The sequence below is a fragment of the Aspergillus melleus genome (assembly GCF_016097325.1).
Source record: "Aspergillus melleus strain CBS 546.65 chromosome Unknown contig6, whole genome shotgun sequence".
NCBI classification, from domain to species: Eukaryota; Fungi; Ascomycota; class Eurotiomycetes; order Eurotiales; family Aspergillaceae; genus Aspergillus; species Aspergillus melleus.
In genome coordinates this window covers 1,037,350-1,064,681 of record NW_025763375.1, presented here as the reverse complement: position 1 = coordinate 1,064,681, position 27,332 = coordinate 1,037,350, and the positions used below count along the sequence as shown (strand labels likewise).

Sequence of the window (27,332 nt, the reverse complement as noted above, 5' to 3'; positions counted from 1 at the left end):
GAGATATGATGACGGTGGGGGGAGTGACACATGTGCGACAGAAGATATATAGTATATAGTACAGAGTGTAGAGTATAGAGTATAAAGCGAGGTGATGTACGATGTACACAAGGCACGAGCACGAAGTTAGGGTTGCCGCCACATGTGAGTTCGCACTGGTTGCCGCATTAGGCAAGGATGGACGGGTGGATCTGCCATTTGCCTTCACTCTTCACAACTTGGACGATCGTCGCCTCGGACTCTTCGGTCGTCTCAATCTTCGGTCGGTATAATTAACTCCCCTTTTTCCTCGGTCTTTCCCCAGACTTCTCCTCGCCGCCTCGCGACCGTTTCTGTTTTGGGTAGCCGAGGCATGTGTCTCGCTTCCTCACCCATTTTCATGGGTTTTTGCTGTGGTCTATCAATCCTTGTATAAAAATGCCTTCATCTCCTCAACATCACGGTTTATTATCGTTATTGCTTTGTACATGACTCATCGTTCTTTACTTAATTGATCACAAGGACCATGGAAGACTTCGACGTTATCATCGTCGGTGCTGGTATCTCCGGCATCAACGCCGCCTACCGGCTCCAGTCTCAATATCCCAACCTGCGATATGCCATCTTAGAAGCTCGCAGCAATCTCGGTGGCACCTGGGATCTCTTCCGCTACCCAGGCATCCGCTCCGACTCGGACCTGTTCACCTTCGGGTTCGAGTGGCATCCTTGGGACCAAGGTTGTCCCATCGCCGACGGCCGGCTCATCGTGCAATACCTGCACAACGCCGCTGAGAAACACGGCATCGACAAGAAAATCCGCTTTCAGCACCAGCTGCTGGGAGCGGACTGGTCGTCCGCCGACCAGAACTGGTCGCTGAGCGTCGACCACGACGGGCAGACGCACTCGCTGACGACGCGTTTCCTGGTCTTCGGCAGCGGCTACTACGACTACCACCGGCCGCTGGAGGCCGACATCCCCAATCTAGAGGCCTTCCAGGGGCAAACCATCCACCCGCAGTTCTGGCCCGAGGGCCTCGACTACGCCAACAAGAAGGTGGTCATCATCGGCAGCGGCGCCACCGCCATCACGCTGCTCCCCAAAATGGCCGAGAAGGCCGAGCACGTCACGATGCTACAGCGCAGTCCTACGTACATCCTGTCGCTGCCCAACAAACGCCGTACCCTGCTCAGCTACTTCCTCCCCACTGGAGTCTTCCGCCGGCTGCAGCGTCTCAACTGGATGATCACCTCGCGCTTCTTCTTCCTCTTCTGCCAAGCCCTCCCCGCCGTGGCCCGCTGGTTTCTCCGCCTGAACGTCTCCCGCCGGCTGCCCGCCCACATCCCCTTCGATCCACACTTCCGCCCACGCTACAACCCCTGGGAACAGCGACTCTGCGTGTCGCCGGATGGCGACTTCTTCCAAAGCCTACACACCGGGCGCGCCGGCGTCAAGACCGACACCATCCGGCAAGTCACGTCCACAGGCATTGAGCTGAACTCGGGTGAGACGCTAGACGCCGACATCATCGTCACGGCGACGGGCCTGCGGATGCAGATCTGCGGCGGGGCGTCGCTGACCGTCGACGGCATCCCGCAGCATATCCCGGAGAAATACCTCTGGCGCGGCATGATGTTGCAGGACGTGCCCAACGCCTTGTGCATCATCGGCTACACTAACGCCTCATGGACGCTGGGAGCCGACGCCACCGCGCAGTTCCTGGTACGACTGATACGCGAACTCGACGCGCGCGGCGCGAAGGCCGCCGTACCGCGACTCGACGGTGCGCAGCGCGAATCCATTCAGCCGCGCCCGCTGCTCAATCTCAAATCGACGTACTTGACCCGTGCCGAGCGCGATCTGCCCAAGGCGGCGGATCGGGGCCCCTGGGTGCCGCGGGACAATTATCTGGACGATATCAAGTTCGCACAGAAGGGGCGGATTGACGAGTGTATGGAGTTCACGGGGGAGACGAAGAAGCTGTTGTAGGTTGTACGTACTAATATGAGGATGTAAGGAACCCTGGAGGTGTTGATATTAGATCTGGCGTTGCTTCTTCTTTTTCCTTTCTCCTCTCTTTATCTTTTTTCCTGGTGTGGATATTTTTGCCTTTCTTTACATGAGACGATTGACATGAAATGGAGTACGTGTTACGTTAACCGGATATGACATGATTACAATATATGAATCCTTTCTCACGTCACTTCCTCGCCGAAAATAGGTCAATGTAACCCCGTATAACCGTCCTTCGGCACTTGACTCCGCAATTCCTTCGCATTCCGCACTTCCCCGCATTTCCACGAAACCTACTTACTAGTAGTAAATTAAATAATTTAGAGATGCGCTAAGAATGACGGAGGTGAGTTTCCATTACACATGGATTGGTTTTTCCCGGAACTCTAATTTATTCTCCTTTTCGTTTTGCTTTTGATTTCCGGGGAAGAAAAAAGGGGACCGACCCGACCTAGGGATCCGTGCGGGGAAAGAAGGTTCCAAAAAACTAAATATATCGGGTTGGGCTTAGGAATAGGAATTATTGGTTGGAACCTGGTTACATTTTTGACTTTGGGTGTGGCTGCGGATATTCATGGATATTTCGAATTTCTACGAAATAATGGGATGAGATTGGCCCGACGGGTTTTCTAGACCAACATACGAGAAAATCGAGTAGAGATTAGATAGAGTGGTGTGTTCCGACTCCGTATGTCCATTGATTGGTATTCAACCATTTTTATTACATATTATCCAGCGTACTTGCGTAACCCGTCTCGGTCCTTTCACATCGGATTCTTCGTCACATGGCAATTAGAACAAAAGGGAATGAAAGGAAAAGAAAATGAAAAAAGATTATCGCGCCTCCTCGTCGCCCTTGACGCCCGAGCCTTCGTACCGACTCTGCTTCAGGTTGTTCAGGCGATCCTCCTCGCCGTCCAGCTTGTAGTTGGTCAACCAGAAACCGACGCCGCCAACGAAGGCCAGGATGGCCACGACAGTGTAGTTCCACACCAGCAGGGGATCCACCGACAGACTGACAAGTGCCTGTCCAATGGCCGAGGAGATGGCGTTCATGAACAGCGCGACGGCCTGCACCAGGGAACGCATGTTGCGCGGGGCCTTGGTGAAGGCGTACTCGAGCGAAGTGACGGAGGCAAAGATCTCGGAGATACCGCCCAGCACGTAGGTCAGCGCCTGCACCCAGACGGAGATGGGCGAGTGCTTGTTCAGCTCGTCCAGGCAGTAGTTGGCCTCCTTGCCACAGTCTCCCAGCTTGTAGATGTAGTGCTGCGTCACGGCGGCAGCGACCATGGACAGTGTAGCCATCATGAATCCAGCGGTGATACGCTTCAGGGGAGTGAACTTGATGCCCATGCGGCGCAGTCCCGGGTAGAGGACCTGGTCCATGATGGGGATGGCGATGATCAGGGACAGGGGGTTAAGGTTGTTGATGATATCGTTGGGGACGCCGCCCAGTCGCATCGTGGCAGCCTGCGAGGTCAGGTTGTTCAACATCTGGTTGTATGCCAGCCCTGTTCAGCCGTCAGTCAGCGTTCCATCGAGCATGCAAGATGCAAGGGCAGAGAAAACGTACAGTAAAGAGGGTACCACAAGAACACTGTGCAGGCCTTGAGACCACGGGCCACCTCGTCAACCCACTCGTCGTCGAAGATCATCCATGCGGGCTTGTTGGGGCCAAGGGCGGAGGGCTTGACGGGCTCCCAGAAGGGCGTAGGGTTCTTGATGAAACTGTAACGGTCGAAATCAGCTTTTGCCTCCTTCTGGCGGCAGGAGAATAAATGAACTCACAGGCGGGCAGGGTTCAGGGACCAACGACCCTTCATGGCCATCTTCCAGACTCGGAAGGCTTGAAGGTAAACGGAACCGGTCGGCTTGACGTGGTTGTAGTTGTTGCGGCACAGGAAGAGCACCGTGGGGCAGCACATGAACAAAACAGTGGGCAGGAAGAACGACAACCAGAATCCGACGTATTTCTCCGCGTACACCATGCTGACCTGACCCAGGATAGAGCCGATGTTGATCATCATGTAGAAGTACAGGTAGATTCGGGACACGGTGGCGGCGGGGTCCACGATGACGCGTTCGCCCGACTTCAACGTCTTGATGTAGGGGTGTTCCTGGCGATACTGCTCGGCAATCAGGGTAGAGATGTTGGACCTGTGAGCTCGAGTTAGTTCTGTCGGTCCATCCACTCTTCAGCGCCGGTCCTTACTTGAAACCACCCGTTCCCACACCCATGATGATGAGACCAACAGCAAAGCATCCAATGGCGCCGTTGGGGTTGGAGATGACTTGGGGAATGGAGGAGATGATAAGAATGGTGTGACCGAGCAAGGCGGCCGCGATCGACCACATGATAGTTTTGAAACGTCCCAGGTGCTGATCGGCGACGTAGGCACCGACCAGAGGCATGACGTACGACCAGAAGGAGTTGACTGCGTCTGTTAGAAGAGGGTCTTCATTTCGCTCGCTCCAGAGAGGCGAGGTACTTACACAGAGTCAGACCAGTCGACGCCTGTTGACCCATACCCAGAGCTCCGGGCACGCTGTGATCGTAACCGGCACCGGTGGTAGAACCTTCCGGCAGGGGACGCTGGATAAAGTTGACGACTGTAGGGGCGATTCCCATGGTTAGCGCAACTGTGACACCCGGAGAGAGGGTGGATGGGAAACGTACAAACCGCAGTGGTTCCATAGTAGGAGAAACGCTCGCAGAGTTCGACAAAGGCCACTGTATAAGCGGTCCAGGGAATGGGGCCCGCGACGCGACGCAGCTCTCCCAGCTCGGCCTCGGTGGGCAGCTCGTGGTGCAGGTGAGCATCGTCGCCTCCGGTGGACGAGTTGGCCACCTCCTTGGACGCGGGGACTTCCTGGATGCTGGGGGAGATGGCAAGCTCCTTGTCGAGCGACTTCTTCTCGTGAGCTTCATGGGAGGCCACGTGGGAGCGCGCGACCTCCATTACATCGGCGGGATCTGAGGCATTCATGGCGCCGCAGGGACAAGCAGACGAGAGATCCGGGAGTAGACAACGATCGGATCGACAGGAGGTTGGGGGTGGAGTCGTCTGGAGAAAAAGAAAGGGAAGAAGAGAGGAGGCCGAGAGGGAAGGCGACAGAAGAGGAAGGGATGCGACTTTAATAGCCTGTCGAGGTGGGTGGGACAGACTCATCCAGGGAAAAAGGGAACCGACTACAGAGTCGCCGCAGCTAGCAATCCGGGCTGGTTATCGCGTGCCACAACACCTACCCAATGGGGAAGCCCAATCAGCCGGAGGAAATTAAATTATCAACAATCGGAATTATCAAGAGAGTGCGACAAGGGAGAGTCAGGCAGGTTCCTATCGGGTTGCCTCCTCCGCTAAACACTGACTAGCGGCCTGGTCTGGCAGCGGATTGCACCACCGTGGCCACCAACCATAGTTCATCTTCCTCCATAGTTCCCTGGGGCTTTATCGCTGCGACCTGAGACGATGGCCATGTAACCGTCGGTAACCGTGCTTGTCCTTCTCCTCTTCCGTTCCTCTTTTCTTTTTTTTCTCTCTGTGTTCTATTATTTATCTTGTTTTATTATTGTATTTTTTTTTTGTTCGTTTACCATTCGGAAGGAGGGCCAGAAGCGGGCTAATCTCATCTTGGCGCATTGGACAGGCGAGGACAGGCGAGGAGTGGCACTCCGGAGTAGTCTGGGCACTACACAATGTAGTGTGTACACTGTGTACAGTTAACAGTACCTAGGCACCTGGCCAAGTTTCGGGCCCAACCGACGCATGAGCAGCCAGTGACAGCGACTCTCCCTCGCTGGCTGATAAGCGGAAGACACCAAGGCGGCATAGCGGGCCTTGGCGGGGGCTTGAGGGGCGTCGGACAAGTGCAGGGATTGGCCGAGGGGACAGTGGCGGAAATAAGCACGGGGCTTGGCACGGGGCTTGGCTGGCAGGCTGGAATGCAACCCTACCGCTTGGCTGATAGGAGGGGGGCCAATTATCGTCCGCTTGGCCATGTGGTTGAGGTCCCTCCCCCGGATAGACCCCCGTCCAAACCGGGCCCAGAGCTGGACGACCGGCGGGCCTCCATCGCGCCATCGCGCCGCCATATCACTATCTCTACCTAGTCAGTGTCACCGCTCTGACTGTCTAGTGTCTGTCTACACAGAGATAATACGATTAAAATATAAGAAATATCCGACTCCACCCGCCCATGTCTGTCAAATAGTCCCTTGATATAGCGCCTTATCGGGATCCAATCCGGTGTCAGCCAGGTCCATCCCGGTCAACGGCGTGTTGGCCTTGCAGTTGCCACCCTGATAAGGACTGGTCGTTCCCATAGAGTTCCTGGAGAAGGAGGGGGGGAGACAGGGAGCTGTCCAGGTTACCCCGTACACGGAGGAGATGAGAGCGCATTAGGAGGGCGCTATTACTAACGGGAACTGCTCTGATAGCTTCTCGCAGGGTCCCAGGATCGGGGATTAAATTAAATCACCGCGCTAGACCGCATCCAGACACTGTCGGAGATATTTCGAGCGATTCCATTCATTCTGGCCCCAGTGACCTCTCGTACTACCTGGCCTGACTGACAGTCTAACTCTCATATCAATTGACTATTGACTATCTACACCCCAACAGGGACTAGTCACCCTCCCTATCGCAGACCCTGCAGCTCATTCGGTTTTATCGCCGAACTCGCGGTTCTTCCGTGCGTTGCCTTCCAGCCCGAACATGACCTCCCCCATGCCCGGAATCTGCATGTCAAACGTGTCGCGCACCACCGCGTACTGGTAGTACCCGCATCGCGCGATCGGCTGCGTCTTGCGCACGTCCAAGATACCGTCCGTCAGCACCTCGTCCTTGATATGGACCGCCACCACCCGCGCGATAATCACGTCCACCGTGCCCATGGGCGGATTGCCGGGCAGCCGCACGGTGGAGTGGTAGCGACACTCGAACTTGACCGGGGACTCTTCCACCATGGGCACCTGGACCAGTCGGGCGGCCTCCTTGTGCACCCCCGCCCGCTCGAACTCGTCGACTCCGTAGGGGAACTGCTGGGCCGAGACGTTGACCGCCTCGCGCAGATCCCAGGTGGCCAGGTTCCAGACGAATTCGCCCGTCGCCTCGGCGTTGACCACCGTGTCTTTGCGGCTGCCTTCGGCCGTCTGGTTGGACGAGAATATCACGTACGGCGGGTCAAACGTGAGATTGTTGAATTGCGAGTACGGCGCCAGGTTGGCTTGGCCGTCTTTGCTCTGCGTCGAGATCCACCCGATCGGTCGCGGAATGACACAGGCCTTTGAACGTGGGTATTATTAGTTATCTTGTCGCTCCGTCCCATGCGATGCTCTGCTCTTTGTCCGTCACTCACCTTGAAAGGATCCCGCGGCAGGTTGTGTTCGGTCACGCCGGGCTCGTAAAACATAGTGGCAGCTGACGGGGCTAGAGTGGCGATGCTTATGCTTCGTGTGTTACACTGCAATTATCGGTTCTGTACGATCTCGCTTCTCTTGGGGATTCGCAACTTAATAAACACTCGGTCGTTGTACTGTACAAGAGACAAGCACCAAGTTGCCCCCTCTTCAACTCCCGTTCAACTCCCGTTCAACTCCCGATAAAACGTTCCGAGTCCCACCAGTCCCACTCGTGGGGACCGAGCGCCCGACTCTCCGAACTATACGCTTCTGCAAATGGTTCCAGGTTTCATTGTCATTGTGACATGTTCATAGGTAATACATCAATTGATCGGTATAACTAGCATTCTACAGAAGAGACATAAACGAAATTAACATGGAAGGCAGTCTGGAGCAATTTACCCGGCTCAAAACAGCCAAACATGTCCGCCGCTCTAAACCTTCCCTGCAGTAAAATACCCGCAGGCTGCGAGGTTGATCGTATTCAAGATCCGCCCGACTAACTCCTCCATATCCTTTCGATTCGAATCAGAAACATCCTCGCGCGTCGTTATGCATACTTGGGGATTGAACCCCAAGTGCGCATCCACAACCAGATCAAACTGGATGTCCACTAGTTCCGTGTTAAATTCTTCGCAAAGCCGGATCATAAGATTATGGAGGGAAAGCGACATCTGTGACTCTCTCACGGCGGCTTTCATGTACACTAGCTCTTCTGATGTGGAGAACTGAGTGTTGGGGTCCCTTGTGCCCGATGGTCGAGAGCGGACTGCTCTCTCCAAGTGCTCTTCAAGAGAGAGCTTTGTCTCTAGGGCTGATTCAATGTTGAATATATTGTGCTTCATCTTGCTTGTGGTCTTGGTTTTTCTCGTGCCCAATCTATCCCTGACTTTGGAAAAGAGGCCTGCGCGGCGTTGCCGGGTTGGATTTTCAATCTTCTAATGATGCGAAGCGCTTTGGAGGAGACTGATATGGGTGGTACGTATTTCTTGATTTCTTGGTCTCGGTGGATATCACCGTGTCGTGATGTTGGAAAATGAAGGATAGGTGTCAGAAAAGAAAGCACTAAGCAGGTGGAAGGGAGGCTTTAAATCATCAATCATGGTCTTTCTCTAGACTGACATAGCTACTTTACGGCAAGTTCCATCTTTTTGTTTGAACAAAGCGAAGAAACCCGTGTTGCTCTGTTTGTTGCGTATTAACGAAGTCCAAAATGATAGCTATTAAAGCAAAATCCCTCAAACAGACCTGAAAGAACGAGAAGAGCACAAGAATATTTCAATTAAGGCTCTAGAATTCAGCAGTATTTCACTTGTCAATACATATCAATATTCCTGAGGAGACATATCCTCCGTTTGTACATGATCTATTCTTGAAAAGGCCGTGGTATATTCCAGTGTTCTTGATGTGCTTTTCTTCATTCCACAATTAAAACAGCGTTTCCAATTCAAGATCATCCCGCTAGCAACGATGTCTGAAACATGACCAATACTTATACTTCGGCTGACAAAAGACATAGGGGACGACCTTGGATTAGGGAGCCTTGTTCGGAGTCACGTGATACCATCCTGCCAGATAGTTGTGATCTTTGCAGGTAATCAGTCGAACGATCAATTGACCCAAATCTTGTTAGAGAGTGATTAAAAAGACGGATGAAGAGGTTGCCTCGCTACAAAAGGCAACCAGCTCAGTAGAACGAGAAAACGCTCAGAATTGGCCCCAAACGGGTAAGATATATGTATATATAGATATATATTTTCCAAAATCAACACACAACACCCTGGAGTATTTACCAGAACACTGCCTATTAAGCTAACCTACGACTAAGCTTGTGTTCCTAGCCAACGTGAAGGTCGTCGAGGAACTGCTCATAGAGACCAGCAATTGACTGTACTTCAAAGGTGGAGAATCTTTGAATTGATTGAAAACCGCTGACCTGGCTACCTTAAGCCCACTGTGGATCGAATGTACTGTACACTGAGCCATATCGACTGATACTCGCTTGTGGATTTGTACCTGCCTATTGTAGTTAGCCTGCATATCAGCTGACCCACATTTCGGCCGTAGCTTGATAGCCTCGCTGCAGAGCTAGAGCTTCATACAATTCCGGCATCCTACACCTGCGGTTCGGTCAGTAAGCGATGCCATACGACAAGCATTCCAACAGTAAGGTAAAGCTAGCAGGACTGCTTACATCGTACGAAATGTCAGTCCGACCGTGCTGAGTGAGTTCAGAACGTCCCCAATAACTGAACCTGAAACCCGAGAAACCTCCGGTGTGGGCTTGCAATGCCCCGAGCCTCCGAGCCTCCGAGCCCCAAGACATCATCACTGTATAGCACGATCCAGAAAAATGCATCCTTTTCAGTCCCTAATTCTGGTTCCGACTGATCCGACTTGCAAAGATGTCTTATTTATATAAGTCGGGCCTCTGGATGTCCCAGTCAGCTCAGCCAACGGACTCAACTTCATCGTTATCACGAAGATCAAACCGCAGTCATGTCTGAACAGCAACAACCTCATCTTTGCTTCCGCTCTTTCGTCGACGCCCTTAAGGCAGACGATGACCTTGTCGAGATTGATACCCCTGTCGATCCAAACCTCGAGGCCGCAGCCATCACCCGACTCGTCTGCGAGACCAACGACAAGGCACCCTTGTTCAACAATGTCATCGGCACGCAGAACGGCCTCTTCCGCATCCTGGGTGCCCCTGGTTCCCTGAGAAAGTCCTCCGCCGATCGTTACGGCCGTCTCGCTCGCCACCTCGCCCTGCCTCCGACCGCGTCCATGCGTGAGATCCTTGACAAGATGCTGTCTGCCAGCAGCATGCCTCCCATCCAGCCTACGATCGTGTCTACCGGGCCATGCAAGGAGAACGTCCTTGAGGAGAGTCAGATTGACCTGACCAAGCTACCTGCTCCGCTCATTCACCAATCCGATGGCGGCAAATATATTCAGACCTACGGCATGCATATCGTCCAGTCGCCCGATGGAAAATGGACCAACTGGTCGATCGCTCGCGCCATGGTGCACGATGAGAAACATTTGACCGGCCTTGTGATTCCGCCTCAGCACATCTGGCAGATCCACGAAATGTGGAAGAAGGAAGGACGGGACGTCCCCTGGACCCTGGCCTTTGGTGTCCCGCCCGCGGCCATCATGGCTTCTAGCATGCCCATTCCCGACGGCGTAACGGAGGCGGGCTACGTGGGCGCCATGACCGGATCTTCCCTGGAGCTGGTTAAGTGTGACACGAACGATCTGTACGTTCCGGCCACGTCGGAGATCGTTCTTGAGGGTACCTTGTCTATCACCGAAAGCGTGCCCGAGGGCCCGTTCGGTGAAATGCACGGCTATGTGTTCCCTGGCGACGCGCATGTCTGTCCCAAGTACAAGGTGAACCGCATCACTTATCGGAATAACCCCATCCTCCCTATGTCATCCTGTGGTCGATTGACCGACGAAACGGTATGTTCCCAGACTATAACCGAGCTACAGGATAATATCTAACTTGCACCAGCACACCATGATCGGATCCCTGGCCGCGGCTGAGATCCGCAAGATCTGTCAGCAGAACAACCTTCCCATAACCGATGCCTTCGCGCCCTTCGAATCCCAAGTGACCTGGGTTGCGCTGCGAGTCGACACAACCAAGCTGCGCAGCCTGAAACTCACCTCCCTCGAATTCCGCAAGAAGGTCGGTGACCTTGTTTTCAACCATAAAGCCGGATATACCATCCACCGACTCGTGTTGGTGGGCGACGACATTGACGTCTACGACGGCAAGGACGTGATGTGGGCATTCTCCACGCGGTGTCGCCCAGGAATGGACGAGACCTTGTACGAGGACGTCCGCGGTTTCCCGCTCGTGCCGTACATGTCGCATGGAAATGGCCCTAAAGCCCAGGGAGGCAAGGTGGTTTCGGATGCTCTGATGCCTACGGAGTATACCACCGGCCGGGACTGGGAGGCGGCCGACTTTAGAAGTTCCTACCCGGATGAGCTCAAGAAAAAGGTGCAGAGCAACTGGGAGAAGATGGGATTTAGCAAGCTAGAGTAAATGTTTCTTTTGTTGGTTTAGATTGGTATATTGTGAGTATCTGTTTAGAATGAATAGAGTTATATAGCATAAAGATGTCATCATACTTGTGCAAAACACACAATTCACAAGAAAAGCCCACATATTGCATGTCCAAACAAAATTCTGGTCAGTAAAATCAAGCAGTGAAAAGGATTCCTGAGCATTCAGGCCTGTCCCCGCATGCCCCAAACAGGAAGGCCTGACTCAGTCCTGACTCAGCGACGCTCCGAAGGGCCGAGCGACACAACCAAGCATCCAGTCCGAGACACCAAGACACACCGTCGGAAAATGGCCGCCAATAATAATAATACTCACCCCAACCGGCAGGAGATCGACCGAGTATTGGGATTGAAACGCAAGCAGCAACGCGAGCAAAAGGCCTGCTATCCCTGTCGCCAACGGAAGGTGAAATGCGACAGTACGCAGCCGTGCAAGACCTGTCGCAGACGCGGCCATCCGGAGATCTGCGCATACGATGTAGAAGAATCTAACACTCGAGCGAATCATCCCGCGCAGGGGCGCTTTAATTCTCCGCCGGACCTGAACACATGGGCGTCTGGGGATGCCGTGACACCGCAGTCGATCATGCTGTCGGGACCGCCGACACCCCGGCAGTCGGGTTCGCAACTGCAGCCTCCGGATCAGGCCGCGAGTGCCTCCTTGCATAGGAACTCGTCAATGGATGGGCCAGAGAATGAGTATATCTACTCGGGAGATAACTCGATCGTGTCGATTGTGCGTAATCGCACGCATGATGCCAGCGGGTCGATCGCCCACGAGGTTGGCTCAGTCCTTGGCTTGCAGAACACTTATGGTAGTTACCCGTTTATGGATCCCAAGACGCCGGAGGAACGGTGGCAAGAGCTTGTTCGGATCATTCCGCAGCGGACAGAAGTGTTGAAGTGCGTGGTACTTCCCCCTGTCGGGCCTGTGGCTAACCCTGGGCAGGTTCTTTCATTTCTACCGTCTATCGGCTTACCCGTTCAACCCAATCTTGGTGGATATTGAACGGTTTGAAATCGATCTCTGTACCTATCTCAATGCATATGCCTCAGGGGAGTTCAGGGACAGTTCCCAGATATCGGACAAGTGGGCCACGGATCGATCAATCGGGCATATCAGCTTGTTGCTTGCTACGTTGGCTGCGGGAGCTCATTATTCTGATTTAGAACATCCGCAGCGAACAGAAATCTGCCATGACTTTGGTAAGTAGCTTTCTATCTGGAAGGATGTGCCTCTGACCTTGACGGATTAGCCCGTCGGTCGTTTCAGGCTCTTCGTCTGGCCAACTTTCTCTTCCGACCATCGATGGACATCATTCAGACAATGTTGATTGTGGGAAACACTCTACAAAATAATGGTCAGTCGGAAGCGGCATGGGCTCTGCTTGGGACGACGGTTCGATTGGCCCAGACGCTGGGTCTGCACACGGAGAAGAGTACCGCACGGTTGCCTGGATACATACAAGTGAAAGCACGGAAGTTGTGGTAATTAGCGATGATCAGGGTATCATTTTCTCGTCTGCATCAGCGGCTGACTGGTATAGGTTCACCATTGTCTGGCAAGACAGTCTGCTCTGTCTATGCTACGATCGACCTCCCGTCGTATCGATTGCTGGCTGGACACCGGACAACTCGATTTTCAACCGACTGGACCTATCTTTTACCGAGATCATGCACTACGTGTGTCGAATAGCGCTGGGTATTACCACCAGCGAAGTTCGCGATGCGCAGGAAGTCACTCGCGCACTCGAGATGCTGAACTCCTTGGATGCAGTCTTCCAACGTGCCCAGCCGCACCTACGCAACCGCGGGGACTGCAGAACGTTACATCATAATCTGGAACATCTGGCCTTGAAAATGCATCTCTCGCTTGCCGGTTCGGTCCTGAGTCGCCCGGCCCTTAAAAGCTCTCAAGTTCGGGAGGAGGCGTGGTACGACATTTTACGAACACGTGCGAAGACCAGTCTAATAGATGCTTCCAAGGCATTTCTCGAATTTCAGGCCCTGAGCATCGTGCCTCTGCGGAGCTGGTCGATGGTGCACACGGTGCTCAGCTCGACATTGCTGCTGTGCATCTGGGAAGAAACTCGGAATGACGCGGAATGCCGCGACCTGCAGCAACGGGTCATCGAAGTGTTTTCTGCCGCCGGATCAGTAGGCAGCGTAGGCAACGCGGCCTCGCAGAACGGTCAGTGGCTGTCGGAACGGCACATCCGGGCCTTAATTACCCTGCGCAACGCGGTGGGGAACGCTCTGGATCAGAGCAGGGAACAAGGCCATCCCAGTGAAAATCCTCCGTACTTGGAAGCGTTATTTCCAGAAAACCAGTCAGTCTCCACTCCTGTGTGGGCCGTTCTGCTGCTGACAAGTCTTGCCAACAACTGTAGGTTTTTCCCTGTGTTTCCCGAGGGTTATGGAACTTTGGACCAGACGGGAGTATCACCGATCTCGTACCTGGACTCGATCATGAACGGTAAGAACCGGATGACAAAGCGCGTAAAGAATGTTAACTGAGGGACTGGAAGTGCCCCTATTCGATTTTTCGCAGGAAAACGGCTTTCTGTAGTTGAAACGGGGCCGTATCCACAGCCGTTGGGATGTTCGCCGTCGGCGCCCTCGGAGGCTCGGGGGCTCGGGACCTCGACGATAGAATTCTGGAAAACGTTTGAAACATGAGAAATTGACAGGCCAAAGTGGGTGAGCCTCGCGCCACTCGGTTTTATAAGTATGTCCTCGCTCTAGACTGACCGGTTTCGAACAGTTCATCATCATTTTGACCATCACCTCTCAGCAACGAAGCAGTCAGCCTTCATATTCCGACTGCGATTCACTCTACATACCACCAACAAACACGAACACATGCTTGATTCCATCTTCTCGGGCTCCTCTACGCCCTCCTCCACTCGGACCCCTCCTAGCCCGACCGAAATGGACGTGAGTCAGCCTCGTCCCGCCAATCCCCCGCCGGCCAGACGCCGTCGCATCGTGGTTGCCATGACCGGAGCGACAGGGGCAGTTCTCGGCATCAAGGTTCTCATTGCGCTACGGCGCCTGAACGTGGAAACCCATCTGGTTTTGAGCAAATGGGCCGAGGCAACAATCAAATACGAGACGGACTACCATCCGTCGAACGTGAAAGCGCTGGCAGACCATGTCCACAACATCAACGACATGGCGGCCCCGATTGCTAGTGGCTCATATCGCACCGACGGAATGATTGTGGTACCCTGCAGCATGAAGAGTTTGGCAGCCATCTACACGGGGTTCTGCGACGATTTGATCTCGCGTACGGCCGACGTCATGCTCAAGGAGCGCCGACGTTTGGTACTGGTAGCGCGTGAGACGCCGTTGAGTGAGATTCATCTTCGGAACATGTTGGAGGTGACTCGGGCCGGTGCCATAATTTTTCCACCTGTACCGGCCTTCTACATCAAGGCCGGCGGGTTGGATGAGCTGGTAGATCAAAGCGTCGGACGCATGCTGGATCTTTTTGATTTGGACACGGGCGATTTCGAGCGATGGAACGGGTGGGAGAAATGATTACCGAGCAGCGCCTGACGGATTCCTTTCTTTTTTTGGCTTATACCCTAGACTCGACTTTCTGTATAATAGACATAATATCACGATAGACTTTCTTGGATTCGCACCTCACTCAGGGGACGGAAAGGGGAAAGAGGAAAGCGTGCCAGGCACCAGCCAGCATCGGTTGCGAACTGACCACGACGAGAGTTGACGCTATTTGGCTGGGCAAACGAGGACCGCCTGTGAGATGAGGGAATTGAGTTGGACACCCGCCGATCACATCCGAAGCCTGAGGAATTTCCCCGCGTTTAACCCCGCAGAATTGGCCGGTGGAGAGTGAGAAGTGGATGAAGGAAGTGGATTTGATTTCTCCTCCTGGATCTTTTAGGTGAATGCTGACGGGCGAAGGATTCTAGCTGTTCCCCTCCTGCAGAATCACGGCCAACCGTTGCATTCTCCTCCCCAGTCGGTCAACTCGGATGGGGCGAAGATGCCCTAACTCTCTTGAATAACTGCAAAATCACCGAGCTGGTCTGTTCCCAGCCTCGGCTCTTCACGTGTTGCGCATTCTACATGCAGTGGTTCTGCTATTCTTGGGTTCTCCGGGGATCCCTGTCTTGCTATCGGCTGACCCTGGGATCCTTGTCCACGAGGAAGGTCTTGCATAGTGACCGTGACTGACATGTCTCCGGCTGCCTAGAACAAGGGTCATCCTCGTCTATTCTGGCCGACAAGCTAAGAATGATACGATGAAGAATGGTCTCCAACCGAGGAGCCACATGGATGATCCTGATGAACGAGAAAGAGTAGGAGAACGGATCAGAGCAGCCAAGCAAGGGATGAACATGCGCAGGAACGCCAGTGAATGAACTAGTCAGCCCGCCATGTAGATATAGATCGACCTGGTCCCCCCTCTCCAAACGAGGAGTTCTTCTTTTCTTCACCGCGATCAGGTCTCCACCCGGCATCATGATCTTCATCTCTTCTTTTCTCCTGTCTTTGCTGGTCGTCTCCCCGGCCCTCGCGGCGCCTGCCAAGCGCGCCGCACCCACCGTGACCATCGCACACCCCGAGGCTACCATTGTGGGGAGCTCGGGGTCTCGGGTTGAGAGCTTCAATGGTGTGCCGTTCGCGCAGCCGCCGACCGGGTCGCTGCGATTGAAGCCGCCTAAGCCGATAGAGTCCTCACTGGGCACCGTTGAGGCGACAGGCATCGCCATGTCATGTCCGCAATTCTTCTTCTCGACGGACAACACCGAATTTCCCGGCTCGGTGGTGGGCATGCTCGCCAATATTCCTATCTTCCAAAAGGTCACCAACGCCGGTGAGGACTGCCTGTCCGTGAACATTCGGCGGCCGGCCGGCACGACGGCAGACAGCAAACTGCCCGTGCTGGTGTGGATCTACGGCGGCGGGTTTGAGCTAGGATCGTCGTTCATGTATGACGGTGCGCCGCTGGTGCGCAGCTCCATGGATAAGGATATGCCGATCGTGTTCGTGGCCATCAGCTACCGCGTGGGCGGCTTCGGCTTCATGCCGGGCAAGGAGATCCTGGCCGACGGCGCGTCCAACCTGGGTCTGCTGGACCAGCGCGCCGCTCTGGAATGGGTGGCCAATAACATCGGCGAGTTTGGTGGCGATCCAGAGAAGGTAACCATTTGGGGCGAGTCCGCCGGCGCCATCTCGGTCTTCGACCAGATGCTGTTATACGGCGGTGACATCGACTACAAGGGCAAGCCCTTGTTCCGCGGCGCCATCATGAACTCGGGCGGCGCCGTGCCGGCGGACCCGGTGGACAGCGCCAAGGGACAGGCGGTATATGATAAGGTGGTGGACTACGCCGGATGCGACTCAGCGAGTGACACGCTGGAGTGTTTACGCGGGCTGGACTACACAGACTTCCTCAACGCGGCCAACTCGGTGCCGGGACTGCTGAGTTATCACTCGGTGGCGCTGTCCTATCTGCCTCGACCGGATGGCAAGGTGCTGACCGACAGTCCGGATGTGCTGGGCAAGCAAGGGAAGTATGCGAAGGTGCCGTTCATCATCGGCGACCAGGAGGACGAGGGCACGCTGTTCGCACTGTTCCAGTCGAACATCACGACAACCGACGACCTGGTCGGCTACTTCGAGAAGTACTTCTTCCACGGCGCGTCGAAGGCACAGCTGAAGGAGCTCGTCAGCACCTACTCCAGCATAAGCACGGACGGTTCACCGTTCCGCACGGGGATATTCAATAATTGGTATCCGCAGTTCAAACGCCTGGCCGCCATCCTGGGCGATCTGACCTTCACGCTGACTCGGCGCGCGCTGCTCAAATTTGCGCACGACGCGCACCCGGACGTGCCTAGCTGGTCGTACCTGTCGTCCTACGACTACGGCACGCCCGTCATGGGCACGTTCCATGGCAGCGACATCCTGCAGGTCTTCTACGGCATTCTGCCCAACTACGCGTCGCGGTCCATTCACACGTACTACTTTAGTTTCGTGTACGATTTGGACCCGAACGCGCGACGAGGCAACTTTATGGAGTGGCCACAGTGGAGCGAGGACCAGCAGCTGATGAACTTCAGGGCAAATTCCGGACGGTTGCTGAAGGATGATTTCCGATCGGAGGCGTACCAGTTTATTCTGGACAATGTGGATTCGTTCCACATATAAGCACCTAGTGTCGGTCTCAGTAGCCGTTTTATCGGCTCGCTTAGGAGGGAGAGACAAAGAAAGATCATGCAAGCGAAGTTCTGCAGGTCAGGCGGGGATGATTGACAGGGGACGGCGATTCCCCGGGAATATTATAGATTAGTGGCTGCAGGCAGAGGCGATGATTGGCGTCGGACTTGTACATACCTTAGTCTAGTCGAGTCTATATATCCTGCTATACAACGGGGGTGTCTTCAGGCGAGACGGTGGCCTGATTCGACCTTGTCTATAAATTGGGCACATTTCTTGGTTTACCCTGAGAAGATTCATTCCTCATCTGTTCTTTCAACTGTGCTTTTCGTGCATCTTCACCATGAGGTCCCTACACTTCCTACTGTTATTCATTTCCCCTTCCTTTGCTGTTCCATCCCTCTTCCCTCGCCAGTCTGGTCTCGACACATGGCTCGAACAGGAAGAAGACATCTCTCGCACAGCGATCTTGAATAATATCGGCGCCGACGGGGCCTGGGTGCCAGGTGCGCGCTCTGGCGTCGTGATTGCGAGTCCGAGTCGGAGTGACCCTGATTGTACGTTCTCTCTCATCTTTCGTTTCATCAAGCATCTCTAGGACTAAATTTCTTATTTTCCCTGATACCTTCTCATTCCGAGGCACCCCTAACATTTCACAGACTTCTACACCTGGACTCGCGACTCCGGACTGGTCCTCAAAACCCTAATCGACCTGTTCCGCGACGGTGACAAGGCCCTGCTGCCCACCATCGAGCAGTTCGTCACCTCGCAGGCCCGCATCCAGGGCGTGTCAAACCCCTCCGGTAATTTAGCCAGCGGGGCAGGTCTCGGCGAGGCTAAATTCAACGCCGACGAGAGCGCGTTCACCGGCGGATGGGGTCGGCCGCAGCGAGACGGGCCGGCGCTGAGGGCTACGGCGTTGGTGGGCTTTGGAGAGTGGCTAGTTGTATGTTTTTCTATTTACCTCTCTTTGCGATGTGTCTTTCCGGGGAATGGAATGATAGCGATGCAGGCTGAATGACTGACTAGCTCTGCAGGACAATGGTTACACCGCCGTAGCAAAGGACATCATCTGGCCGGTCGTGAGAAATGATCTGTCGTATGTGGCGCAGTACTGGAACCAGACCGGGTTTGGTGAGCTCCTCCTTTTCCTTCTTTTTGTCCGAGATGAATGCGCTAACGAAGAGCAGACCTCTGGGAAGAAGTACAAGGATCGTCCTTCTTCACCATCGCCGTGTCGCACCGCGCCCTGGTCGAAGGCAGCGCCTTCGCCAAAAGCGTCGGCGCGTCATGCTCCTACTGCGACTCGCAGGCTCCCCAGATCCGATGCTACCTGCAATCCTTCTGGTCGGGATCCGGCAAGTACATTCTCGCGAACTTCGGCGGCGGGCGAACTGGCAAAGACGCCAACACTCTGCTGGGCAGCATCCATACCTTCGACCCGGCCGCGGCGTGCGACGACGTGACCTTCCAGCCGTGCTCGCCGCGCGCCCTGGCAAACCACAAGGCCGTGGTAGACTCGTTCCGGTCCATCTATGCCATTAACGCGGGCCGCAAGGCCAACGAGGCCGTTGCCGTGGGTCGCTACGCCGAGGACGTCTACTACGGGGGCAACCCGTGGTTCCTGACGACGCTGGCCGCGGCGGAGCAGCTGTATGATGCCCTGTATCAGTGGGATAAGCTGGGCCAGCTGAGCATCACCGACGTGTCGTTGCCCTTCTTCCAAGCGTTGGACAGTTCGGCCAGCGTGGGAAGCTATGCGTCGTCGAGCGCAAAGTATACGAGTTTGGTTAATGCTGTCAAGACATATGCGGATGGATTCGTGAGTGTCGTGGTATGTTGCCTTACCCTCACTACAGTGAAAGTGCCCAGATAGTATCAGGTCAGTCTAACCACACTACCAGCAAACCTACGCCGCTTCCAACGGGTCAATGGCCGAACAAATCACCCGCGCAGACGGCAAGCAGACATCGGCACGCGATCTCACCTGGTCATACGCCGCTCTGCTAACGGCGAACCGTCGTCGCAACGCCGTGGTGCCACCGTCTTGGGGCGAGACGGCGGCGACATCCCTGCCGACCAAGTGCACCGCCACCTCCGCAACGGGGACGTACTCCAGCGTCGCCGTCACCAGCTGGCCGGCTATCGGAGATACCCCGGGCACGTCGGTCCCCTGCGCGTCGCCCACGGCGGTCGCCGTGACGTTCGAAGTGACGGCCACGACGGTCTATGGCCAGGACATCAAGGTAGTCGGCTCGATCGCGGAACTGGGGTCCTGGAGCCCGTCCAGTGCGATCGCATTAAGCGCGGACCGCTACACGAGCAGCAACCCGATATGGTACGGCACAGTCAACGTGCCGGTGGACAAGACGTTCGAGTACAAGTATATTCGCGTGCAGAATGGCGCGGTGACTTGGGAGAGCGATCCGAATCGCAGCCTTAGCGTGGCAGGTGGCTGCGGAGTAAGTGGGAAGACGCAGAAGGATACATGGCGGTGATCGCTTCCTGTCATTACGGGCTACGGAGTATAACTGCTTTGCATGAAGTTCCTCCGCATTCATTCGAGTTCAGGCATCTCGGTTAACTTAGTGATTCCTTAGCAGATGAGCTCATCTTAGAGTCTAGCACGTAATCGGGCCGCGGTGGAGCCTTTTTCTTCGCTTTTTCTCTTCGGTTTCTTCATCAATTGATTAAATGAACAGGTCGCATTATTGACTTGTAGAGTATCACAAAGCTATTGCTGGGAACCGTGACACTTGGAATAAATAATATGGCGGATGGTCAGGAACCAGAGGTCAATAGTTTCATCCCGACGAACCCCCGAACATAACCCTAAGCGGCTTCCCCAAGAATCAATAAACTCCACCGGTGATCACTACCCAATGGCCCGTTTATTGGACGATCGTGATGCAATATTCCACTAAAAAAGAGAAGCTCCGACTTCTCCACCGAATCTGCGCGATCGTCGGCAATAGCATCATCCGGTGGGCCACATCGTAGCCGAGCCACCCCTTGCATTCGTCTGAGAGCATTCCGGAGGGAAATGTCCCTGCGATGAAGGTCCTTCAGAGAGCTCCGACTTCTTCCAACCGACTCAGGAACGGCCGCGATGGCATCATCCCGCCGACTTCACGCGCCATCTGTCAGTTAATCTACACATTGTGGGAGCTTGTACATATCTCCGCATATATAGAGGCACCTCGTCCAGCTCGCTATACACCCCTCTCACCCAGATCCAGGCCAATTCCTGTCTGATAAGCACAGCATGAAGATCACCGCATTGGCTGCGCTCTCCGGCCTGGCCGTCTCGCAGGCCACCTCCCAGCAAACCCTGGGGAAGGGCAAACCGCCCAACTTCCTCTTCGTCTTGACCGACGACCAGGATCTACAGCTCAATTCGCCCGCCTACACGCCGAGTATTCTGCACCGCATCAAGGAGAAGGGCGTGGACTTTACGAATCATTTCGTCACGACGGCGCTGTGCTGTCCGTCGCGCGTGAGTCTCTGGACGGGGCGGCAGGCGCATAACACGAATGTCACGGACGTGAGTCCGCCATGGGGTACGTATTCCTAACATTGACTGTCTAGAACTCATACAGAGTACCTCGGCAATCAGAGCTAACAGTTCCGCAGGAGGATATCCTAAATTTGTCTCGCAAGGGTTCAACGACAACTGGTTCCCCGTGTGGCTGCAACAAGCCGGCTACAACACCTTCTACACGGGCAAGCTGTTCAACGCACACAGCGTCACCAGCTACAATGACCCCTTCGTCAAGGGCTTCAACGGCTCCGACTTCCTGCTCGACCCCTTCACCTACTCCTACTACAACTCAACCTACCAGCGGAACCACGAGCCGCCGCGCAGTTACGAGGGCCAGTACACGACGGACGTGATCACCGAGAAGGCGCTGGGGTTCCTGGACGACGCGCTGGAGGGCGATAGGCCATTCTTCCTGACGGTGTCGCCCATCGCGCCGCACTCGAACATTGATAAGGTGGGGGCGTCCAGTCCGACGATCATGAGCGAGCCAATTCCGGCGCCGCGGCATGCGCATTTGTTTGCTGATGCGAAGGTGCCTCGGACGCCGAGCTTTAACCCTGTTAACGTATGTCCCGTGTCTTCAGATACCTTCGCCGTCTGAGAACGCATATGACTAACGAGAATGCAGTACACCGGGCCCAGCTGGCTGAGCAACCTCCCTCTGAAGAACCAGACCGTGATCGACTACGAGGACCACTACTACCGCCAGCGACTGCGCGCGCTGCAAGGCGTCGACGAACTCGTGGACCAGCTTCTTGACCGACTTGAAGAGAGCGGCGAGATCGACAACACGTACATCATCTACTCGTCGGACAACGGGTTCCACATCGGCCAGCACCGTCTGCCGCCGGGCAAGACGACGGGATTCGAAGAGGACATCCGCGTGCCATTCTACATTCGCGGACCGGGCATCCCGGAGGGTAAGACGGAGGACAGCGTGTCGACGCATATCGATCTGGTGCCGACCTTCTTCGAATTGGCGGGGATTCCGCTGCGCAAGGACTTTGACGGCACGCCGATGCCCTTGAAGAAGACCGGGTCGAAGTCGGTGGCGCATGAGCATGTCACGGTGGAGTATTGGGGGAGGAGTGTCATCGAGGGCGAATATGCTGCTATCGGTATGTTTTTTTGCTCTCATGGTTGTTCCGTCTCTCTCATGGGTATGAGGAGATGGATATCTGGAGACCAGGGGTTAACAAGAAAACAGGTCCCGGTGGTTCAACCAACACGCCCAACAACACGTACAAGTCGGCGCGCATCATCGGCGAGGATTACAACCTCTACTACTCGGTCTGGTGCACCAACGAGCACGAACTTTATGATCTCTCGGTGCGTTTACCCCCTCTTGCATGATCAAGACCTAATATACTGACCTAAACAGACCGACCCCTACCAATTGCACAACATCTACACGACCAAGAACGGCACGACGCTTCTCTCGCGCCCCCTCCCCGCCTTGATCAACCGACTCGACGCTCTCCTGCTCGTGCTCAAGTCCTGCCAGGGCGCCACCTGCATCAAGCCGTGGGAGGTTCTGCATCCGGACGGGAAAGTGCAGAGTCTGCGCCAGGCGCTGGACTCCCGATATGATGCCTTCTACCGCAAGCAGCCGAAGGTATCGTACGAGACGTGTCTGGACGGATATCTGGTCGGCAATGAGGGTGCGCAGGTGGGACTGGAGTTCCGGGATGGGTTGAGCTGGGATGCGTGGGCTTGATTGATCTTACTGATCTATAAGTAAAGATACCAGATGTATGCGTGTATATATTCTGTGCTTGAAATGAATAATGATCTGTCTCATAATCCTCATATTCCTAAGCCCTAAGCCACTTGACCCACCGCCGTCCCAACCAAGGGAAGAGAGAAAAAGAATACTCTCAACTAAATACAATAATACACAGAATAACAATTCCCCCAACTCGCCGAATTAAACAAAAACCGCTCATTATCGCGATAACAATTAAAACTCCTATACCCATTCGTGCCGCTCCCCGACCAACTAAACGCAGCATGCGAACCAGGCGTGATACTCGAGGTAAACGTCACGCCAGACCCAAAGGTGCCCGACACGGAACGACCTTCCCAGCCGACGAGGTTGCCGCCGTTGACGGACGCGTAGTTGCCGCTGGCCGGACGCTCGCCGTTCTGCGACTGGTCGCCGTCAGGGTAGTAGAACATGCCGCTGCGGTTGTAGGCGGAGCCGGAGGTGACGCAGTTGGAGAGGTAGATGGTCTCGACGCCGCGCTTGGAGAGGGTTTGGGTGTCTTTGGCTTCGGGGGCAGCGGCTGGGGCAGCGAGGGCGGCCGTGCTGGCGAGGGCCAGGGTGAGGAGGGAGGTGAGTTGCATTCTGTTGGTGGTTGTTTGGTATGAGAGTGGAGGAACTGGGTGGATTGGATGGAGGAGATATGGATGGATGGATGGATAGTATTCTGAATGTAGTTGATGGGATTTTGCTGTCTATTTATACATTTGGCAAAGGTATCTATACTGCCTCGTAGCAATACTTGAGTCATGTCCTCACTCTACTCAACGTAGTAGACCATGATCCAACGCTTCCATACTCTTCTATTATCCTGCCACCTCATCTCAGACTCATCGTTGGCAACGCGAATCAATGAACACGAAGCCATCGCCTTTACCGGCATCATCAGTCCACCAATACCCTCCTCCAGTCGGCCCAGATGTCCCTAATATCCGACGTCAGAGTCTCGCCACTGCAAAGGACAAGGGAGGGGTACATACACATACTCGTCCATAGAGGAGTATACAAAGAGACACATTGCAGTTTGGAGAGAGCTCTCACAGTCAAGATCAAGCAAACAAACCCGTTGACTAAACATTCGATGGTATCTAATCCACTCAAACTAACCACCAACGAATCAAACCCCGGCGCTCTAGATTCCCCAGCTCCCCATGCTTATGCTGATTCCTAAATCCGGCGTAGTCTCATGCAGGGTACGCGGGGTTTAATATAAACATTTGCAGCTTGGAGACATAAGCCGGGGGGTGAATTAGGTTAATGGTGATCGATGGTCTGGTCTGGGGAGAGAAGGGAATTTTTGCCGACGGGTCAATGTTTGCTAGGATTAGTATGGTTTGCTGGGGTTTGCTGACAGGGGATATGAACGAGAACATGAGACATGTAAGACCACAGGGTGTTGGCATTCAAGATTCAAAGTGAGTTTGGATTAGGATATAGACGGACATGGCCGGACACCTTCGACTCGTGATTACTCGTAGAGAGAGGGTGAATTAAGGCCATTTCTTCACATCTCATCTCGGGGTCTGCCTGAGAGAAACGAAATACAGCACAGTGCCTAGGATTCATTTACAATATGCTTACAGCTGAAGCAATTCCTCTCGAAGATCGAGCTAGGGCTAAGTTCATAGATGCCTGAAAAAAAGGATTCTCTTCAAGCGTGGACTCCTGTCTCTGCGGAAGAACAATCCTTGATAATAACCGGATTTTTTTTCAAAAGATAACATAGAGAATACTTATCATTTACAAATTTCTTATATTACACAGATTTCTAATGATTGGATAAATGTGAACGTGAGTTCGTATCTTATAGCAAAAGATACAAAAGAGCGTAGAAAATTTAGCCGGATTCTTCTTCCGGCGGTGATGATGATTCCAGCCTCTCTCCCCGAAATCGGGATGCAGTTGGGTGAGTTGAAACAACTTCCTGTTTTAGCTGCCTAGAAGTAGAACATTCAAATCCACAGCAGAAAAGAAAGGGAAGAGCCCATTTTTGCCACAGGTAAGGTAGTCTACTCCGCAGCCTCTGAGTGGTCAGTAAGTTCAATATAGGCTGTTTTCGGAGATTGAACAATCTGGGGTTTTGCGGAGTTGTAGTACCACTAACTCCAGTCAGACTTGCTGAGTGGGGGAGTCGTAGGCCGAATCTAACTTGAGTTAGAGTGGCGCCCTTCAACTAACTACCACAGTTGGTGCTGCTGCCGAGGTTTACTATCGATGGAGGACCTCCGGGGAGAATAAAATCCCTAATAGTTCTGTTCTACAAGGAAGATTTCGCATAACATTTCACCGACAGCTAAAATTCTTAACAGGCTATCTGAACTTCCTAGTAATCATGAGAACTCAGACGCAAACCACTTTCTGAACAGACAAAACAACTCTTCTAGACTTCCCCTTGTGCAGACCATAACTGATGTGCTTTAATAGAATAAACAATTGCTAATTCGGGAATAGGGTAGAGTCGGGCACTTGCGGAGGCGGAGTTCGCGGCTTGAGGGTTCTGTTTGGCAGTGGTCAGCTCACGTCGCAGCTCAATCCAGCTTCTTTCCATCAAGCGGAAAGTGGCCCTGTTGAATGTATTGCTCTCCCTTGGTTTTCTAATCCTCCGGGTTGGTCACGATTGTGGCCACCCTGATGGCTTTCGGCAGTAAGAAGCCAGCTTTCAGGATAACAGTTTTCTCGTTAGCCCGGACTTCCACCTCATAGTTCTGGAACACAACTGCTCTCGAAAACGTGTCTGTTGGCTGTCCCACGCAAAGAACAGAACCGGACCATCCAATCGCTGGAGTAAAGGGCTCCAGTGTATTCCACAACAATGCAGCCGTTTGCGACCGAGCCTCTCTATCCCAAGGATAATCCGCTCCGCAAACTGTAGCGCCGCGAAAGGCATCGGGATCAATAGTCTCGTACAGTGTTGCCCACCGGCCAACAACAACATTTTGTCTGGCTGCATAGACACTACACCCACTGAGGGCGTTCGAGTATGTGGCCCACTCCGATATTACTGGGTATCCGGGCGGACTGACCAATGTGGGTAAGTTTTCATCGGTGATGAGGCTCAGATCATGGGTGTATCCGGCGGGGTATGGCAAGATCGCGCTGGGGTTGTCGAACGTATGAGTGATAGTGCCAGCCTAGGCGTACGGAGTTAGCATCCTTAAAAGCAACAGATTGGAATAGGCTGACTAACCCGGACACTTTCAGTCGCGAGCCAAACCTGCTTGCCGATGGGGGAGTTGTTGCCTGAAGGGTCCATGATTGCGATGGCGGAGGTCTCGGACGGGGCTGGGGGGCGGACAAGCCTCCTAAGGGCCCTTGTGGCTTTCATAGCCCATTCCGCGACCCTTAGTGGAAACGGACACCACCAGGGGTCCCTTACAAAGCCGTGCGTCACAGTGGTGATGGCCTGGGTGCCGTCTGTCAAGCGCAACCTCAGTCCCAAGCAACCCGAGACATTGACAATACTTTCTGGGGATTGCGAAACCTGCACTCCACTGCTTATGGGCTCGGCGGTGACATGAACACTCAACGTATCGTAAACAGCTCGAAGACCACCAATCTCTTTTATCCAGTCGTGTCGATAAGCCGCTTGAAGGTCAGGTTTTGACTTGAACAAAACCACAATAAATCCCGACACAAGAATACGGACACCGACTGCAGTTGGAAAGAGTTCTCTGAATGAGTCAAGCTGGGAAGATGACAATAACTTGCGAGGGTTTATCCCTGTTGAAAACAACCACTCTTCAGGCATTGCACGTCGGATCGTTATAGACCGTGGAAGAGATAGAAGCTTCAGAAATTCCTCAGGATGCAGATGGATTGCTCTGCCCCCTGCTTCTATGTCTGTCGTGCCGCCTCGCACGAGCCAGACTTCTGCTCCGTATTGGACATCGGATACGCAGACTTCATCATAGTCACACAAAGAGGGATGGTAAGTTCTGACAAATTTCTCATTCTCAGGGGTGATATTCACTGTGTGGATGGCTCGTAATACTGCAACACTAGGGGGGCCCCACTCGGTCGATGAGGTTTCTGCTGTCCATCAGTGACTTTGGTTCAAAGTAAAGAAAAGCGGATATCATCTTACTAGCGACGTATCTCTTTCCAAACTGATGAAAGCCAAAGCATTCATCAAGGTCGCACTTATCCACTGGGAGGGGATCGCAGAGGGACGAGTCCCCTAGTCTTCTGCGCTTGGCAGGCATATCGAGTCGAAAAACGTCAATGTGACGAAGACAGCCGATATAAACGTGAAGTGGGATGAGGTGGGAGTTGGGACCTGGATGAGATGGGAGAATGTGAGAATGTTCTGGGAACAGCCCTCGTCAGTAGGAACCGTGGAACCGGAAGGCGGCCATGCTCT

General features: G+C 54.0%; 12 protein-coding genes across 12 annotated transcripts; 8 read left to right on the top strand and 4 right to left on the bottom strand.

Moving 5' to 3' along the window:
• Positions 1-32: 32 nt before the first annotated feature.
• LDX57_010141 (flavin-containing monooxygenase) lies at positions 33-1,966 on the top strand (the record flags this gene model as incomplete). Its single annotated transcript, XM_046091886.1, has 1 exon — positions 33-1,966. Exon 1 carries the CDS (start codon positions 506-508, stop codon positions 1,964-1,966), a length of 1,461 nt encoding a protein of 486 aa, XP_045947863.1. The 5' UTR covers positions 33-505.
• On the bottom strand, positions 1,664-5,371 carry LDX57_010140 (putative MFS peptide transporter). The gene is made up of 6 exons (XM_046091885.1): positions 4,671-5,371; positions 4,487-4,603; positions 4,206-4,428; positions 3,782-4,150; positions 3,567-3,721; positions 1,664-3,504 (listed from the first exon to the last, which is right to left on the bottom strand). Exons 1-6 carry the CDS (start codon positions 5,161-5,163, stop codon positions 2,825-2,827), a joined length of 2,037 nt encoding a protein of 678 aa, XP_045947862.1. The 5' UTR covers positions 5,164-5,371; the 3' UTR covers positions 1,664-2,824.
• A 1,279-nt stretch (positions 5,372-6,650) lies between these two features.
• On the bottom strand, positions 6,651-7,405 carry LDX57_010139 (flavin reductase family protein; the record flags this gene model as incomplete). The annotated part of the gene is made up of 2 exons (XM_046091884.1): positions 6,651-7,277; positions 7,352-7,405. The coding sequence occupies 2 exons, from the start codon at positions 7,403-7,405 to the stop codon at positions 6,651-6,653; spliced, it is 681 nt and encodes a 226-aa protein (XP_045947861.1).
• A 2,488-nt stretch (positions 7,406-9,893) lies between these two features.
• On the top strand, positions 9,894-10,904 carry FDC1_2 (UbiD family decarboxylase; the record flags this gene model as incomplete). Its single annotated transcript, XM_046091883.1, has 1 exon — positions 9,894-10,904. The coding sequence occupies one exon, from the start codon at positions 9,894-9,896 to the stop codon at positions 10,902-10,904; it is 1,011 nt and encodes a 336-aa protein (XP_045947860.1).
• Positions 10,905-10,920: 16 nt separating this feature from the next.
• Positions 10,921-11,454, top strand: FDC1_1 (Ferulic acid decarboxylase 1; the record flags this gene model as incomplete). Its single annotated transcript, XM_046091882.1, has 1 exon — positions 10,921-11,454. The coding sequence occupies one exon, from the start codon at positions 10,921-10,923 to the stop codon at positions 11,452-11,454; it is 534 nt and encodes a 177-aa protein (XP_045947859.1).
• A 309-nt stretch (positions 11,455-11,763) lies between these two features.
• On the top strand, positions 11,764-14,043 carry LDX57_010136 (Zn(II)2Cys6 transcription factor; the record flags this gene model as incomplete). Its single annotated transcript, XM_046091881.1, has 6 exons — positions 11,764-12,377; positions 12,424-12,680; positions 12,731-12,962; positions 13,022-13,804; positions 13,865-13,950; positions 14,003-14,043. 6 exons carry the CDS (start codon positions 11,764-11,766, stop codon positions 14,041-14,043), a joined length of 2,013 nt encoding a protein of 670 aa, XP_045947858.1.
• Positions 14,044-14,336: 293 nt separating this feature from the next.
• On the top strand, positions 14,337-15,017 carry PAD1_2 (UbiX family flavin prenyltransferase; the record flags this gene model as incomplete). Its single annotated transcript, XM_046091880.1, has 1 exon — positions 14,337-15,017. One exon carries the CDS (start codon positions 14,337-14,339, stop codon positions 15,015-15,017), a length of 681 nt encoding a protein of 226 aa, XP_045947857.1.
• A 219-nt stretch (positions 15,018-15,236) lies between these two features.
• On the top strand, positions 15,237-17,830 carry LDX57_010134 (putative extracellular lipase). The gene has a single exon (XM_046091879.1). It carries the CDS (start codon positions 15,969-15,971, stop codon positions 17,658-17,660), a length of 1,692 nt encoding a protein of 563 aa, XP_045947856.1. The 5' UTR covers positions 15,237-15,968; the 3' UTR covers positions 17,661-17,830.
• Positions 17,812-20,361, top strand: gla1_2 (glycoside hydrolase 15 protein). Its single transcript, XM_046091878.1, has 5 exons — positions 17,812-18,226; positions 18,329-18,615; positions 18,707-18,803; positions 18,860-19,503; positions 19,574-20,361. Exons 1-5 carry the CDS (start codon positions 18,013-18,015, stop codon positions 20,165-20,167), a joined length of 1,836 nt encoding a protein of 611 aa, XP_045947855.1. The 5' UTR covers positions 17,812-18,012; the 3' UTR covers positions 20,168-20,361.
• Positions 20,362-20,934: 573 nt separating this feature from the next.
• Positions 20,935-22,994, top strand: LDX57_010132 (sulfatase family protein; the record flags this gene model as incomplete). The annotated part of the gene is made up of 5 exons (XM_046091877.1): positions 20,935-21,229; positions 21,303-21,775; positions 21,839-22,328; positions 22,418-22,539; positions 22,592-22,994. The coding sequence occupies 5 exons, from the start codon at positions 20,935-20,937 to the stop codon at positions 22,925-22,927; spliced, it is 1,716 nt and encodes a 571-aa protein (XP_045947854.1). The 3' UTR covers positions 22,928-22,994.
• A 97-nt stretch (positions 22,995-23,091) lies between these two features.
• LDX57_010131 (uncharacterized protein) lies at positions 23,092-23,556 on the bottom strand (the record flags this gene model as incomplete). The annotated part of the gene is made up of 1 exon (XM_046091876.1): positions 23,092-23,556. One exon carries the CDS (start codon positions 23,554-23,556, stop codon positions 23,092-23,094), a length of 465 nt encoding a protein of 154 aa, XP_045947853.1.
• A 2,010-nt stretch (positions 23,557-25,566) lies between these two features.
• Positions 25,567-26,225, bottom strand: LDX57_010130 (uncharacterized protein; the record flags this gene model as incomplete). Its single annotated transcript, XM_046091875.1, has 2 exons — positions 25,567-26,103; positions 26,160-26,225. The coding sequence occupies 2 exons, from the start codon at positions 26,223-26,225 to the stop codon at positions 25,567-25,569; spliced, it is 603 nt and encodes a 200-aa protein (XP_045947852.1).
• Between the last annotated feature and the right edge of the window lie 1,107 nt (positions 26,226-27,332).

What these genes read in the sequence shown, in the direction of transcription:
- LDX57_010140 (XM_046091885.1), bottom strand. Translation starts at nt 5,163, where the DNA reads ATGAGTCTGTCCCACCCACCTCGACAGGCTATTAAAGTCGCATCCCTT. An exon ending in CTATGGAACCACTGCGGTTT is followed by an intron (nt 4,604 to 4,670) that starts GTACGTTTCCCA and finishes TCGCCCCTACAG; the next exon opens with TCGTCAACTTTATCCAGCGT. An exon ending in GTCGACTGGTCTGACTCTGT is followed by an intron (nt 4,429 to 4,486) that starts GTAAGTACCTCG and finishes TAACAGACGCAG; the next exon opens with TCAACTCCTTCTGGTCGTAC.
- LDX57_010134 (XM_046091879.1), top strand. Translation starts at nt 15,969, where the DNA reads ATGATCTTCATCTCTTCTTTTCTCCTGTCTTTGCTGGTCGTCTCCCCG.
- gla1_2 (XM_046091878.1), top strand. Translation starts at nt 18,013, where the DNA reads ATGAGGTCCCTACACTTCCTACTGTTATTCATTTCCCCTTCCTTTGCT. An exon ending in GCTTTGGAGAGTGGCTAGTT is followed by an intron (nt 18,616 to 18,706) that starts GTATGTTTTTCT and finishes CTAGCTCTGCAG; the next exon opens with GACAATGGTTACACCGCCGT. An exon ending in ATGGATTCGTGAGTGTCGTG is followed by an intron (nt 19,504 to 19,573) that starts GTATGTTGCCTT and finishes CCACACTACCAG; the next exon opens with CAAACCTACGCCGCTTCCAA.